This window comes from Saccopteryx leptura, chromosome 3 (genome assembly GCF_036850995.1).
Source record: "Saccopteryx leptura isolate mSacLep1 chromosome 3, mSacLep1_pri_phased_curated, whole genome shotgun sequence".
Taxonomy (NCBI): domain Eukaryota; kingdom Metazoa; phylum Chordata; class Mammalia; order Chiroptera; family Emballonuridae; genus Saccopteryx; species Saccopteryx leptura.
The window spans coordinates 120,871,853-120,886,389 of NC_089505.1; the positions used below are offsets into that span (position 1 = coordinate 120,871,853).

Sequence of the window (14,537 nt, forward strand, 5' to 3'; positions counted from 1 at the left end):
TTTTCTTTTTTTTTAAAGGCAGTGAAATATTTCTTATAAATATGCTCTTAAGAAGAATCTCAACATATAAAATAGCCCTAAATGAAACTTCTGTGGTTGATACTGGAATAGAGGCTCACTCATCCCTCTCCCTGCCCACTCCCAACCTAGAGATGCCAAAGCAGCAGCTTCACACCTTCAGACCAAGTCCTGTGTCCATGAGGTAGAGTTTTCAGCTTAACACTGTGCTCATAATCTATTTGTCTTTGCTTTCATAAGGAGGAAGGAGTCCTTAACAATACAGATCAAAGCAGATTAGACTCTTTTCCCTTAGTAGTCAGGGGTGGGGGGAACTTTTAGTCACAGACACAGTGGGAGAAAAAGAAAATGTTTTATTTACATAAATTTAAAAGGTTGTATTACTGATATGAAATAAGCAAAGTTCAAATCATGTCATAAAAACCTGAATTACTCTAGGAACAGAACCAGAACTTATACATTACCAAAATAGCTCCACTAATGCAAAGTAGATTGACATTTCTTAATGTGAGAAAACAACAAGGTAGGTTAGGTTCGTATAACAAACAATACACGCTCTATAAGTCTCAGGAATACCCAAATGTGTTCTGGTTTGGATATGAAAGAAGGGACCGCATCTAGCCAGAGTTGGTAAGCAAGCCAATGAGGTGTGTAGCAAACGAAAGCTGTCACTAAGAACAACTCAACAGCAGGCCATTATGAGTATGAGCCCATCACAGTCAAAATCTTCAACTGTGACCAGCAAGACCTGCGGGGGCGCCAAGGGTGTTCTGTCCCGCACACAGAGTGAGGAAACGCCAAAGGGAGGGGAAGTAGCCGGCAGGGAGGGAAAGTGTCCATTCTTCAGCTTTGCTGTTTCAGGCACATTCCTAAATTTCAGGCCCCTCTCTGCCTTTAAGATGACACTACAGTGATGCTTAAGCTGGGTTCTCTCTTGTTTTTTTTTTTCCCTACAAAACTTTTTGCCTCTGATTTATAAGTAGGCCCTTTAAGTAAACATTATACCAGACAGTACAAGACAAAAGAAAGGACCAAGAAGCTGTGCTTTGGGTAATTTAGGAAAGCAGCAGAAGGAGCCAGAGTGAAAAGGTCAAAGTATCTGAAACCAAAACTAAACTCACCACTACTACTCAACCCCCCTCTCAGAGCTGAGATGGTCACAGTTAAAAGCAAGTCACAGGTGCGGTAAGTTAAGACAATTTTACAAATAAAAAACCCCTAATTAACATTGAATAATAGACTTCTGAGTCTCTTAAGCCAATAAATACGTTCAACTTAAAACAAAGGTGTTCAAGATACCCTTGTTCTACCTGGGAGACAGGACACTTTCCTAGGCAGTGTGATAAGGGTATTCACAAAGTCTGCGACTGTAGCAGGAACACCTCTGCTAAATTTGGCAGGGGAGAGGATGGTACTATATATCTGGCTCAGGGATGATGCTAGCCAGACAAGCTTGAGGTGAAAACAAATGATAAACTAAAAAACAAAACTGAGTCCTCCATGGATAGCTATCTGATCCAAACGCACCTAATACAACAAAGAGTTAAGGTGTCCTCAAAGTATCTGCCTACGAATAAGAATTTGAAACTAAAAAGGACAAGCTACACTACCCTCAAGTATATTTCATATAAATCAGTTCTCAAAAAATACCTTCCAGGTACAGACATATTATTTATAATACAGTATATACAAATATAGCAGTATAATTCAATTTATTGCTAGAATGTTATTTGGTTGTTACAAAATCTGTCAGGGTATATATATTAAAAGGGAGGGGGCATGGAAGGCAGCCATAAAAGTAATCTTCAAGTTACCTAAAGTGCCAGGCTAATTTTATACTATATTTAACCTCTCCAAGAAAGTGAAATTGCTTGGATGGGCAAGGAAAAAAATGTCTTTTTAAAGAGAAGCATAAGCCATATGAGAGAAGCAGACACATTCATAGGAAAAAACTGCATCTTGCTTTAACTAAATTTTAAGGTTTCTAAAAAAAAATATCAAGGTTAGCCTTCACCAAGCTGAATATCATATAAAGGAAAAAATCCCCAGCCCTTAAGTAGTCAAGGATGTTTGGCTGCATCCATAGCTAACCAGGCAACTTAGAAAGAGTTAAAATGGAAATGAGCTTCACTAAAGAAGTCGGTGCCATGCAAGCTTCTCTAGTTTCTCCCTGACTTGGCCAACAGCATAGTTAAGTTCTGCAGTCTTTGTCCAAAGACTACTTCTGAGAACAACACAGCACACACAGGCGACATGAAGGTATAATTCCTTTCAGTCCAGGGTCCTCTAGTACCAGGCCTACAGAAGTATTTTAAGGGAAGAGTATTGCACTTGCTTGTATTAGATTTGAAAACACCTGCCACCACCATCACATGAAACCCAGTGTTCCAGACCTGTCTGCTTTTGTTTGGCAGCCTCTGGACATACAGCTTCTAGCTACTTCTGACCTGATAATTGAGAAGAAACCTACTATAGTCACAACCTTTTAGGCCTCAACTCCAAGGGGAATATATTAGGTTGTTGGTTAGCCTCCAGGTAAAATCTCAAGAAGCTTCCTGGGTCAGAATTAGAGGTACAGTTCTCTAAAGCTCTTGGGTAGCCAGGCTGAGAGAGTGGCCAAGGGACTTGTGCCTGGCCATTCAGAATGGAGACGGATCAGAAGTGGAAGTCAGCTACAGCTCTAAGATAGGCTTGTGTGAGTGTGAGTGTGAGTGTGTGGGGTGTGAGGGGAAGACCGAGGGGTGGGGGGAGGTAATCTAGCTCATGGAAGAAAATGTAGCTCCCCAATAGATAAGTTTTTATACTCTAAAACCCTGAAATAGGACTGAAAATGAGAAAAATCCCTAACAAGACTTCTCTGTTTCACATGTTGGGATTAGCTAAGGGGTCAGAAACAAAGAGCCAGATCTTACTACTTTCCTGAGCCCGGAGGCTTCCCTGTCCCCACTGTCTACCCCCTAATTATATTCCTCTAGCCAGTATATTCAACCAAACCCATGGCAGCACCTCAAAAAGATACCTGAAGGAGACATGGACCTAGTTTCAGCTGCTACCTGACTGGATTAACACTGTCATTTGTTCACATACTGTTTCAAACCATTCCTCCCACTTCCCACAAAATATTCAGAATTCTTTTGTTCATTTTAAATATTTACAAACAGAAAAAGTCTATCTTTTAAAGGAAAGACATTTTCTGAGTCTGTATAAAGTGCAGCTAATTTAAGGCAAATTTATGTGAAATATAAAAAGGTGTCTTATTCTCACTATATATACACTTTCTAGTTCTAAAAGATAAGGTCTCCTTCCCTTGAAAAAAGGAAAGAGAAAGAGAGAGGGCGTGATTTTTATTCTGGCAATTTTAGAATTTAGATCTTACTGGTTTCAGGAAGTCACAGATTTCTGAATACCATAAGTAAAATGGTCTTCTTTTTTAAAAAAATAACTTTTATATAGCTTTTTCAAACAAGTTAAAAGGTGGCAATGTGTCTGCTACAGTAGTTTGGAGGAGTGGAGGACTGACAGGTAAATAGAAGGGTGCTTTTGTTAAGTGAGTAGATACTAGGTAGCCCAGGGCGTATATCCATTTCTAAATATGCCCAATGAGGCTAGACACCTAAAGCTACTTTTAGCTCCAGAAACGAGTATCTTCCATCTCCATCAGCATCAAACTCTCTCAAACTCTCTGGTGCTGGCATAGCAGAACCTAAGGAGTTCCAAATGTCCTGGTAAGTCAGCTTCCCATCCATGTTCTGCCCGGTCTCGTGGAATAAATCCTGAAGATCTGTTAAAAAACAATTGCAAAAGGTGTGTATGTCTATACACATAGCTAAATTGTTAACAGTTTAAAAAGTAGCCTCAACTGAATTTAAAGCATTAAAAAGAAAGCTACTTTGCAGACTGATTCCAAAAGGTAAGTTTAGGATATCACCAAATCAGAAAGAATGAGAGGAATACTGTATGGCAGTGGTCCCCAACCCCTGGGCCGCAGACCAGTACCGGTCTGTGGGCCATTTGGTACCGATCTGCAGAGAAAGAATAAATAACTTACATTATTTCTGTTTTATTTACATTTAAGTCTGAACGATGTTTTATTTTTTAAAAATGACCAGATTCCCTCTGTTACATCCATCTAAGACTCACTCTTGACACTTGTCTCGTAAGTTCGACAATTATATTTAAAAATACCACAGTTTTTACGCCAGTCACATAATTTTATTTTGTGCATTTATCTGTCACCCTAAAGGCCGGTCCGTGAAAATATTTTCTGACATTAAACCGGTCCGTGGCCCAAAAAAGGTTGGGGACCACTGCTGTATGGCACTATCCTCCCCAAACAGAAGCAATGATAGAAAAATCAAAGGAAAATGAATGGAGAGGCTTTCTCTGTCCAGGGCCTTCCTTTCAGATTTTTCAGATTTTATTCTTATGTTGAACGAGTTAAAAGGACTACAGAGGCTTAAAGAGCTAACTGATAGGAGCTGAGCTTTAAAACAGACTCTGGAATATTGTCAGTTAAGCAGAGTTATCGTGACCTAGTGATTACATTCCTTTTTACATATTCAAGAGAAATGAGAACTTATATCTACATAAAAACTTGTACACAAATGTTCATAGCTGCATTATTCCCAATAGCCCAAAGGAGAAACAACCCAAATGTCCATCAACTGATGAATGGATACACAAAAAATACCTATATAACAGAATATTATTTAGCCATAAAAAGGAATGAAATACTGTTACATGCTACAACATGGAAGGACCTTGACAACATTATGATAAAGGAAAGGAACATACTGAAAGAACATATATTATATAAGGTCATACACTATATGATTCCATTTATACGAAATACACAGAATAGGCAAATCCAAAAAGACAGTGGTTGAGAGATTGCCAGGGGCTCAGGGAAAAGGAATAGGAAATGACTATTTAATGGGTACAGGGTTTCTTTCTGGGATGATAAAAATGTTCTGGAATTAGATAGTGTGATGGTTGGGCAAATCTGTAAATATACTAAAAACTGTTGAATTACACATTTTAAAAGAGTGAATAATATGGTATGTGAAATATATCTTAAATAAAAAATAACCCAGAGGACTACACAGGGTGGGGCAAAAGGATTTACAGTTGTTTGTATGGCAAAAATACAATAATAAATAATAATACAAGAGTAAACTTTTGTCTGACCAGGTGGTGGCGCAGTGGATAGAGCATCAGACTGGGATGTGGAGGACCCAGGTTCGAGATCCCGAGGTCGCCAGCTTGAGCGCGGGCTCATTTGGCTTGAGGAAAAAGCTCACCAGTTTGGACCCAAGGTTGCTGGCTCGAGCAAGGGGTCACTCGGTCTGCTGAAGGCCCGCAGTCAAGGCACATATGAGAAATCAATCAATGAACAACTAAGGTGTCGCAACGAAAAACTGATGATTGATGCTTCTCATCTCTCTCCATTCCTGTCTGTCTGTCCCTGTCTATCCCTCTCTCTGACTCCCTCTGTCTCTGGGAAAAAAAAAAAAAAAGAATACATTTTTGTGTACTTACAAGTATAACCTACTTTTGCCTCACCCTGTACATTTCTTCAAAGCTGTATCTACTGTACATACTGTATATACAGTGTCAGATGCTAGTATGCACTTGCTCTGTCTTTTTATTCCAGCTAAGACAGAGCAATACTACCAGTGGATATATATCTTCTTTATTTCTAAGATATTATTTGAGCCAAGAGGATCAGAGAATTTCTATCAACAGTTTCTTCTGGCATTTTCTCAAGGACCCCATACTGAACACTTAGGAAGGCCAATTATTTACATAACACTCTTTTTTGTGGGGGGGGGGGAGGGAGAGACAGACAGACAGTAAGGGAGAGAGATGAGAAGCATCAACTCATAGCTGCAGCACCTTAGTTGTTTATTGATTGCTTTCTCATATGTGCCTTGACCAGGGGTGGGAGTGGGGGCTGGGGCTCTAGTGAGACAGTGACGCCTTGCTCAAGCTAGCGACCTTGGGCTGAAGCCAGCGACCATGGGGTCATGTTTATGATCCCACGCTCCAGTCAGTGACCTCAGGGTTTCGAACCTGGGTCTTCAGCATCCCAGGCCTTGCTAAAAAGGCCTTGATTGCATCTCTACTGAATGACTTAGTAAATGTCTCTAATACCAGAAGATAGTCAATGAAGTTTACGTTTCTTTAAAATTTTTCCTAAATTCCTTTTCTTTCTTCATTTATTTAATTTCACACTTAGATTCAGTAGGCTTCCTGCTGTTTGGTACTTAGGAAGAACAGATATGGTTTGAAATGAGGGAAACAGTTGCAGTACAAGGTCTAGTCAAACTCAGGAGTTTTATAGACAAGCTTCTGAATAAGGCCCTACTTTCACTCTTAAGATAGTCACAGCACTGCATCTAAATAAAAGTCTCAAAAGCTCCCTGAAAGCCAGAAAAGCAGCTAGGATGCTTGTTCACATTGCCTGCCACCAAGTGGCTAGCTGAAAAAATGTTTTACTGTGTGTGTATATGAAGGATACGTTGATAAAGTTATTTATATTTGATAGCAGTATTCAAATAAAAATCTGATTGCTGTTTCCAGGTCATTTCAAAAGTGTTGTCATTCAAAGTGTGTAAGACCTATGTTAGGAACTGAAGTACAAATGTTAAAATAGCTGGTTCTTAATCTTAACAGACTTTCCTCCATTCATTTTCATCAATTCTTAAAGTAATAATGGAGAAAGGGAGAGGCAACATGTACTGCCAATAAACACAACTTAACATTCTCCTGTCTCCCCAGAAAACAGAAAAAAAAATTGGAGATGGGTAAAAAAGTAACTGCATTTAAATGGCAAAATAAATTTAAGTCTTCTATGCTTTAATTGTAGCCTGCAGATAACTCATTCACCTAAATATTCACGTGTACCAGGCACTATGCTAGGGGCTGGGAGTGAAGTTAAATTTTGTCTCCCCAGGAAATTATAACAGAATGACATGTACTAAACAGGGGCAAAGAAAATATAAATATAAGAGGTCATCCACAGAAGGAACATAATCTAGTCCGAGGAGGTAAGGAAACGCTGCCTGGTGGAACAGTATCTAAGCTGAGGTGAAGAGCCAGCCAAAGGTAGGTGGACAGGAGTGGGTGGTTTTCTAGGCTGTTAGGAAATGCAAAATCAGGAGACCCAAACATCATGATGAGCGACAGAATACACACAGTTGGTAGCAAGACAAACACATTTTCTGTGAACCATATCCTTCCTGCTAATGTTTATCTTGCTGATTTTCAGTCCAAGGACTCCTCATTTTTGGAGTACCTTGACAAATAGGGTCAACTTTTACATTATTTTACTAAATTCACAGTATTATGTTTGCTTGTTTCCCTTTTCCATTAGACTGTTACATCTGTAAGGAATGTGAGCCTGTTTCTTAATACTACAGTCTTACTGCTTAGCACTGGGTCTACTTACATACTTACTGGATGAATGAAAACTCTAACATTACCAGAGATAATATAGTTCATTGGTTAAGAGTGCAAACTTTGCCTGACCAAGAGGTGGCGCAGTAGATAGAGTGGACTGGGATGCGGAGGAACCAGGTTTGAAACCCCGAGGTTGCAGGCTTGAGCATGGGCTCATTTGGTTTGAGCAAGGCTCACCAGCTTGAACCCAACGTCATTGGCTTGAGCAAGGGGTCACTCAGTCTGCTGTAAGCCCCCCGGTCAAGGCACATATGAAAGAGCAATCAATGAACTAAGGTGCTGCAACAAAGAATTGATGCTTCTCATCTCTCTCCTTTCCTGTCTGTCTGTCCCTCTCTCTGTCTCAGAAAAAAGAAAAAAAAAAAGTGTAAACTTTGGTGTCAGACATCGTTGGTATGAATTTTGTCTCAACTAATTATTTGCTGTGTGGACTTAGGCAGTATCAGTACCCCTAGCAGTAAAATGGGTATCATACACGAGTATTTAAGTACCCAGGATTGTTAGTCAGAATTATGTAATATAAAGCATATCAAATATTGGCCCACAGGAAGTGCTCAATCAATGTTAGATATAATTCTTTTCCTTGCAAATTAAAAAAACTAAAAAGTTATAACTTTGAACATTTCCCTTATTACTTCCTGGTATAAAAATTTACCTTTGAGGCTGTGGCCGGTTTGCTCAGTGGTAGAGCATCAACCCAGCGTGTCCAGTCCTGGGTTAGATTTCCAGTCAGGGCACACAGGAGAAGCGACCATCTGCTTCTCCCCCGCTCCTCTCTCTCTTGTCCCCTCCTGTAGCCATGGCTCTATTGATTCGAGTGCATTGGCCTGGGCGCTAAAAATGGCTCTGTGGAGCCTCCACCTTAGGTGCTAAAAACAGCTTGGTTGCAAGCATGGCCCCAGATGGGCAGAGCATCAGCCCCAGATGGGGGGTTGCCAGGTGGATCCCGGTTGGAGTGCATGTGGGAGCCTATCGCCCCTCCTATAACTTGAATTATTGATTAAAAAAAAATTACCTTTGATGCTAGTAATTCCTGGTAAGGAAAGAGGTCTTAGCTCGGCAGCTTTCTCAATGTGGTCTCCAAGAGACTGTGGAAATTCTGGCAATGCTGATGGCTTTGATGTGAAACTCTGAACTTGCTCTGTAATAAACACATATAGTTTTAGTATTATCAAATCTGACACCAACTTAAACCAGTATTGAAGGTCACCTTTTAGGACAAGTGCACATATACTACTTAATTTAAGAGAAATAGCTGACAAAGGAAACCATCAGCAAAACAAAAAGACAACCTACTGAATGAAAGAAGGTATTTGCAAGTAGTACAAACAATAAGGGGTTAATACCCAAAATTTATAGAGAACTTATACAACTCAACACCAAAAAAACTAACAATCTAATTAAAAAATGGGCAGAGAACCTGAACCCACACTTCTCCAAAGAGGACATACAGATGGCCAACAGACATATGAAAAGACGGTCAATGTCACTATTATCAGAGAAATGCAAATTAAAACCACAATAAGATATCACCTCACACCTGTCGGGATGGCTGTCATCAATAAATAACAACAAGAGTTGCAAGGATGTGAAGAAAAAGAAACACTTGTGCACTGCCGGTGGGAATGCAGATTGGTGCAGTCACTGTAGAAAAGTATGAAGGTTACTCAAAAAACTAAAATGGAACTGCCTTCTGACCCAATTCCACTTATTGGTATATATCCAAAGAAATCCAAAACACTAATCTGAAAAGCTATATGCACCCCAATGGTCATTGCAGCATTATTTATAATAGCAAAGATATGGAAACAACTAGTAAAAAAAGTTGTGGTAGCCTGACTGGTGGTGGTGCAGTGATAGAGCATTGATCTGGGATGCTGAGGACCCAGATTCAAAACCCTGAGGTCGCCAGCTTGAGCGTGGGCTCATCAACATGATCCCGTGGTAGCTGGCTTGAGCCTCCAGTCAAGGCACATATGAGAAGCAATCAATGGACAACTCAAGTGCCGCAACTACAAGTTGTGGTACATATATACCATGGAATATTACTACGCCATAAAAAGAATAAATAAAATTGTAACCATTTGTGACAGCAAATGAATGGACAGAGAGTAGCAATTTTCAACTGGTGTGCTACATGCAATACCTGACTATTTAGTCTGGAGCACTGCTTTTCCCTTAGATTGTTAAATAAAAAAATGACAACAGCTAACACAACCATAGCCATCCAGTGTGAATGCCCTGTCTTGAACAATAAATACATAGGTCACATAATAGTGGCATCTTATTGGTATGTTGTATAAGGTTGCATCTGATTGGTTAATTCTTGGTACCAGAAATCCTTATACACAAGTAAAGACACCTGATATTTAAAAAAGTCACTTTGGAGCAAAAATTACTACTGTAATTTTTTACTGTAGGTAATTATTACTATCATTACTTATTTTGTAAATCAAAGTTATACCTTATTTTAAGTCAGATTGGCAAAAAATGTAATTTTTGTGCCACAGAATTTTAGTAATTAGTTTATGTGTGCCATGAATAAAAAAGGTTGCAAATTGTTGACATAGAGGGCATTATGCTAAATGAAATAAGTCAGAGAAAAACAAGTATATGATTTCACTTATATGTGGAATCTAAAGAACAAAATTAGTGAACAAACAAAACAGAAACAGATTCATAGATACAGAGAACAAGCTGATGGCTACCAGGGGGAAGGGGGGTGGGGAGCTGGGTAAGAAAGGTGAAAGGATTAAGAAGTACAAGTTGGTCTTTACAAAATAGTCATGGGGGTATAAGTATAAAGTACAGCATAGGGCCTGACCAGGCGGTGGCGCAGTGGATAGAGCGTTGGACTGGAATGCGAAGGACCAAGGTTCGAGACCCGGGGGTTGCCAGCTTGAGCGCGGGCTCATCTGGCTTGAGCAAAAAGTTCAATAGCATGGACCCAAGGTCACTGGCTCGAGCAGGTGGTCGCTTGGTCTGCTGAAGGCCCGCGGTCAAGGCACATATGAGAAAGCAATCAATGAACAACTATGGTGTCACAATGAGAAACCGATGATTGGTGCTTCTCGTCTCTCTCCGTTCCTGTCTGTCTGTCCCTATCTGTCCCTCTCTTTGACTCTATCTCTGTCCCTGTAAAAAAACTAAAAAAAAAAAAAAAAAAAAAAAAAAAAAAAAAAATTTAAAGTACAGCATAGGAAGTCTAGTCAATAATACTGTAATCATTATGTATGGTGTCAGGTGAGTGCTTGAACTACTGGGGGGATTATTTTGTAAATTACATGGCTGTCTAACTACTATGCTGTCAATCTGGTCAACTGTAATTGAAAAGTAACATAAAAAAAGAGAAATAGTTAAAAATGAAGTAGCACAGTGACTAAATGAAGTTTAAATTTTTGAATAGGTCTTACTGGTAAGTGAAGATCAATCAGTATTATATAACATCGAGGTTTGAAGCTATGGACTCACTGGAAAATCTCAGTACCAGTAAGCATTATACATGTTATATGTTAAGGTTTAAGCTGCAAATAAGAATAGCATTGGATATCTGATATCCTAGGAGCTGTGCTATAGCCTGATCTGGGGTATGTGCCACCAGACCACCTGGTGCTGAAAGAGTGCCACCACATAACCCTGTAGCATTATGTCAGGACAGAGCCTCCCACTGTAGTCTGTCTCCCACCCAAAAGAGAATGAGAGGCTGTACCGCTTTCCCAAAAATAAAAAATACTTGTGGGGGTTAGGATGAAAGCCAACACAGTCCAACGCATTGGTTATGTCCCCCTAGAGCTAAATCAGTGGGGTTAATATATCTGCTAATATTGACTAGATATGTCCCTACCTAAAGCCAAGGGCCTTTCCAACTCAATGACCCCTTTATTATTTGTTAATGGCTTTTCAGAAGGACTAATATTTATTTTTAAGTAAATTTTATGCACTTAAGGAAATGAAAAGACTTCCGTAAACATTTAGTTGGTTTAATACATGCTATGACAGTAATGTTTTTTTGCCTATAATTGGATGCAGACAGCATGGAGAAGTCTATTTCCAGCTAAACATTACCCCTTCTTCCCTTAATAGACTGGAGTACAAATCATATACCAAATGGGCTTTTTCTAAATGAAAGCAAAGTGTATCAGCTTCATCTCGGTGCGTTCAGGCATCATTCACTCAGTTCGATCAGTCCTGCTGGAACACCTTTCCACTCCATGTGGGAGGCAAGCTGCTCAAGCCTGCGTGAAATATTCAGAAGCCAGCCCTGAATATGTCACCTGTCAGTCCTGAATATCTCACCTTCATGGGTGGTCTCTGGAGGCCTGTTGCTCTCAGGTTTGTTGGTGAGAGCACTGATCAGCTGCAGTTTCTCTCTTAGCTTGGATACCTGAGAATCTGAACTATCTTCTTTCTGTCCAAAACAAAGATCACAGAGGTTTAAGGTGGAAGTAATACTTCATCTGATTCTTTACTATATTCCCAGAGACTATTTAGCACGTAGTACTTGACCCCCAGTAGGTTCCCTATAAGTACAGGCAATGAAGGAATGAATCAACAAATACTAGAGATAGCTTCAGTACTCAGTGCTGATGAGGGCCTAGCTGGATTTGACCCTAGACCATTAAGGGAACATTATGTTACCGATGATCTGATTCACTGCGAACATTTGGCTGATGGGGGAAGGCATCCCTGAGTCAGCAGTAAAGGAAATGTACCCTTGCTCAGGTGCCTCTGCGACACCTATTTCCTAAATGAGTAGGATATTGGTTTCTAGGAACGATTTCATACTAACTAAATAATTTTCCTGAATATCTTATTTCACCTTGTGACTAGACCACTTTAGGGAGAGTTTTATGCTCTTATCACGTTAAAAAAAAAAAGCAACCAAACCACAAATATTCCCCTAGATCCTCCTCCTCCTCTCCCTCCATGGTGATGATTCAACTGGTGGTAGAAACTGATAAGGAACATGAAGAAGAAACTGTAGTATTTTTAATTCAAATTTTATTTATATACTTTTAAAAAGCTTTTTACTTTATACCCTGCCCCTGCCTCTATCTCCAGGATGATCTATAGTATTATATAAAATTACATTTAATTATAATGAGATAAGAAACCCCCCTTTTGACTAAGAGGCTTAAAAGCATTTTATGATTTAGGCCAAGCATTCAGAGAGATATTATAAATATGATTTTTATACTTGTGTGTGATTTACACCAGCTCAAGATGGCTGATCGCATCCCTGCTTAGGACGAGCTATTATATTGTAAATGCAGAGGTTTTCCTACTTGAAGGTTTTGAATGGAAGGAGGAAGGAGACTTGGACCCTCTCCCTTTCCCACACCTGTGAGGAAGAAGGTAAACAGCCAGGAATGCAGGAGGGGGAAGGGAGATTTGAGTAGCCCTTTCCTCTCCCCTCTTTCTCCTTAACTGGCGACTTACAAATGCTTATCCTCTGACATCATCTAACCCCCTCCCATCCTGAAATCGTGTGACTAACGTATGTACTTCTAGACAAAGGAATCACGAGATCCATGTATGTGAACTTGTGTTCTGTAAAGGGTATTTAAGATGTAAGAAATCTAATTTCGGGGAGCACATGTCTTTGGAGCTACTGGCCCCACATGCTCCGCTGGCTTTTATTAAATTCTCTTTTCCTCTTATAGTTATCTGAGTGGCAATTCTCCTTTGGGTTGCTTTCCTGCTACAATAAAAGGAGAGAAGTCTGGTTTCTGTGAGGCCAGTTTCTAACTGCTGAGGCCAGTAAAAGGTCCTGATCCTATATTTAATTAGAATATCAACTCATTACATGTTTCTTTTATTCAATATATATTTACTTATTTCCTTCCTCTCTTTATTTCTACTGTAATAGTTTAATAGTTACATACAGTAGATCATTCTTGGTTTATTTTGTGAGCTAATATATGGACATATGTAACTAAAATTAGGTCCTAAATCCTTAAAGAATTTATGCTAAGGAGAAATTACATTTGGTTAGGGTGCTTAAATTAGGTAGCACAAAGGGACTAACACATCAAGATGACAATTAAAAAACACAACAGATCTGAAAGTTAAGCCAAGAAATGTAGGCAGAAATGTGTCCTAGCTGTATTTTATTAATATTTACTGTTAAAAAACCTGAACTGTTGCTGAAATCACTACTACTTTCCAATAGGTACCACCTGCTTCTTTTTGTGTTCAACACTTATATCTTGCTCTTAAATTTTTGTCATTCTCCAGTTGAGGTTTTTCTAAAATATTTTCTTTGCAGCAGTTGGAAAATACAACAAAAGCCTAGCCTATAAAGCATTAACATTTCAATATATGCGATTTTTATCTAGACAATACAAAACTGTCCAGGAAGAAAAACTATAGATGGAAAGCCTAACATTGAAAACTGCTTGTACTATGGTTCATTTCTTAAGTTCATTTTCTCAGAACCTCATATCCTCTGTTATCAAATGTAATATGCACCTGAGATGGTATTTTAGCCACTCAGTCAAAATCTTCCTGAATTTTCTTTAGCTTAGCCCAGGTCTTATAGTATTAAACAACACTGATCACAGAGCATGCTGCAAACAAACTTTCTTTCTTGGGATATCAGAGTATGTAACAGACTGTTTATTTTGACAGTATATCTGAGATTAACAACAAAAGGGAAATGTGTAAAGTGAAGGGAACTGGCTGAAGTTTAAATGGACTATGTAAATTCTGAGATTACAATTTAAAAATAAAAAATAATTTTTAATAGATACTGTTTTTAGATTATTTAAGCCACTGTTGTTCATCATTGGTACAGATAACTTCCTGTCTTAGTTTAAAAGTCATTTCCTTGGGAAACCTTTCTGATCTCTGCCAACACCCTCATCATAACCTATACTTTTCCTATCATTTATCATACTCATGATTATCTGTTCAATTATGTGTTAATGATTTTCTCACTGATGGACTTTGAGTACTACCAGAATAGGGGTCACATGTATTTTCCTTGCACTGTGGTCATCCTTGCTCCCAAAAAAGTGCTCGGTACAGGGTAGGTGCCTAATAAAGTATTCACTTAT

General features: G+C 39.1%; 1 protein-coding gene across 1 annotated transcript in view; it reads right to left on the reverse strand.

The window, feature by feature from the left end:
- Positions 1–351: 351 nt before the first annotated feature.
- The window catches only part of EFCAB14 (EF-hand calcium binding domain 14), a 45,636-nt gene continuing 31,450 nt past the window's right edge, over positions 352–14,537 (reverse strand). Inside the window, exons 8-10 of the mRNA XM_066376199.1 lie at positions 11,776–11,887; positions 8,495–8,620; positions 352–3,799 (exon numbers count right to left, since the gene is read on the reverse strand). Coding sequence (XP_066232296.1) covers positions 3,624–3,799; positions 8,495–8,620; positions 11,776–11,887 — 414 coding nt within the window. The 3' untranslated portion in view covers positions 352–3,623. The remainder of the gene's footprint in view (positions 3,800–8,494; positions 8,621–11,775; positions 11,888–14,537) is intronic.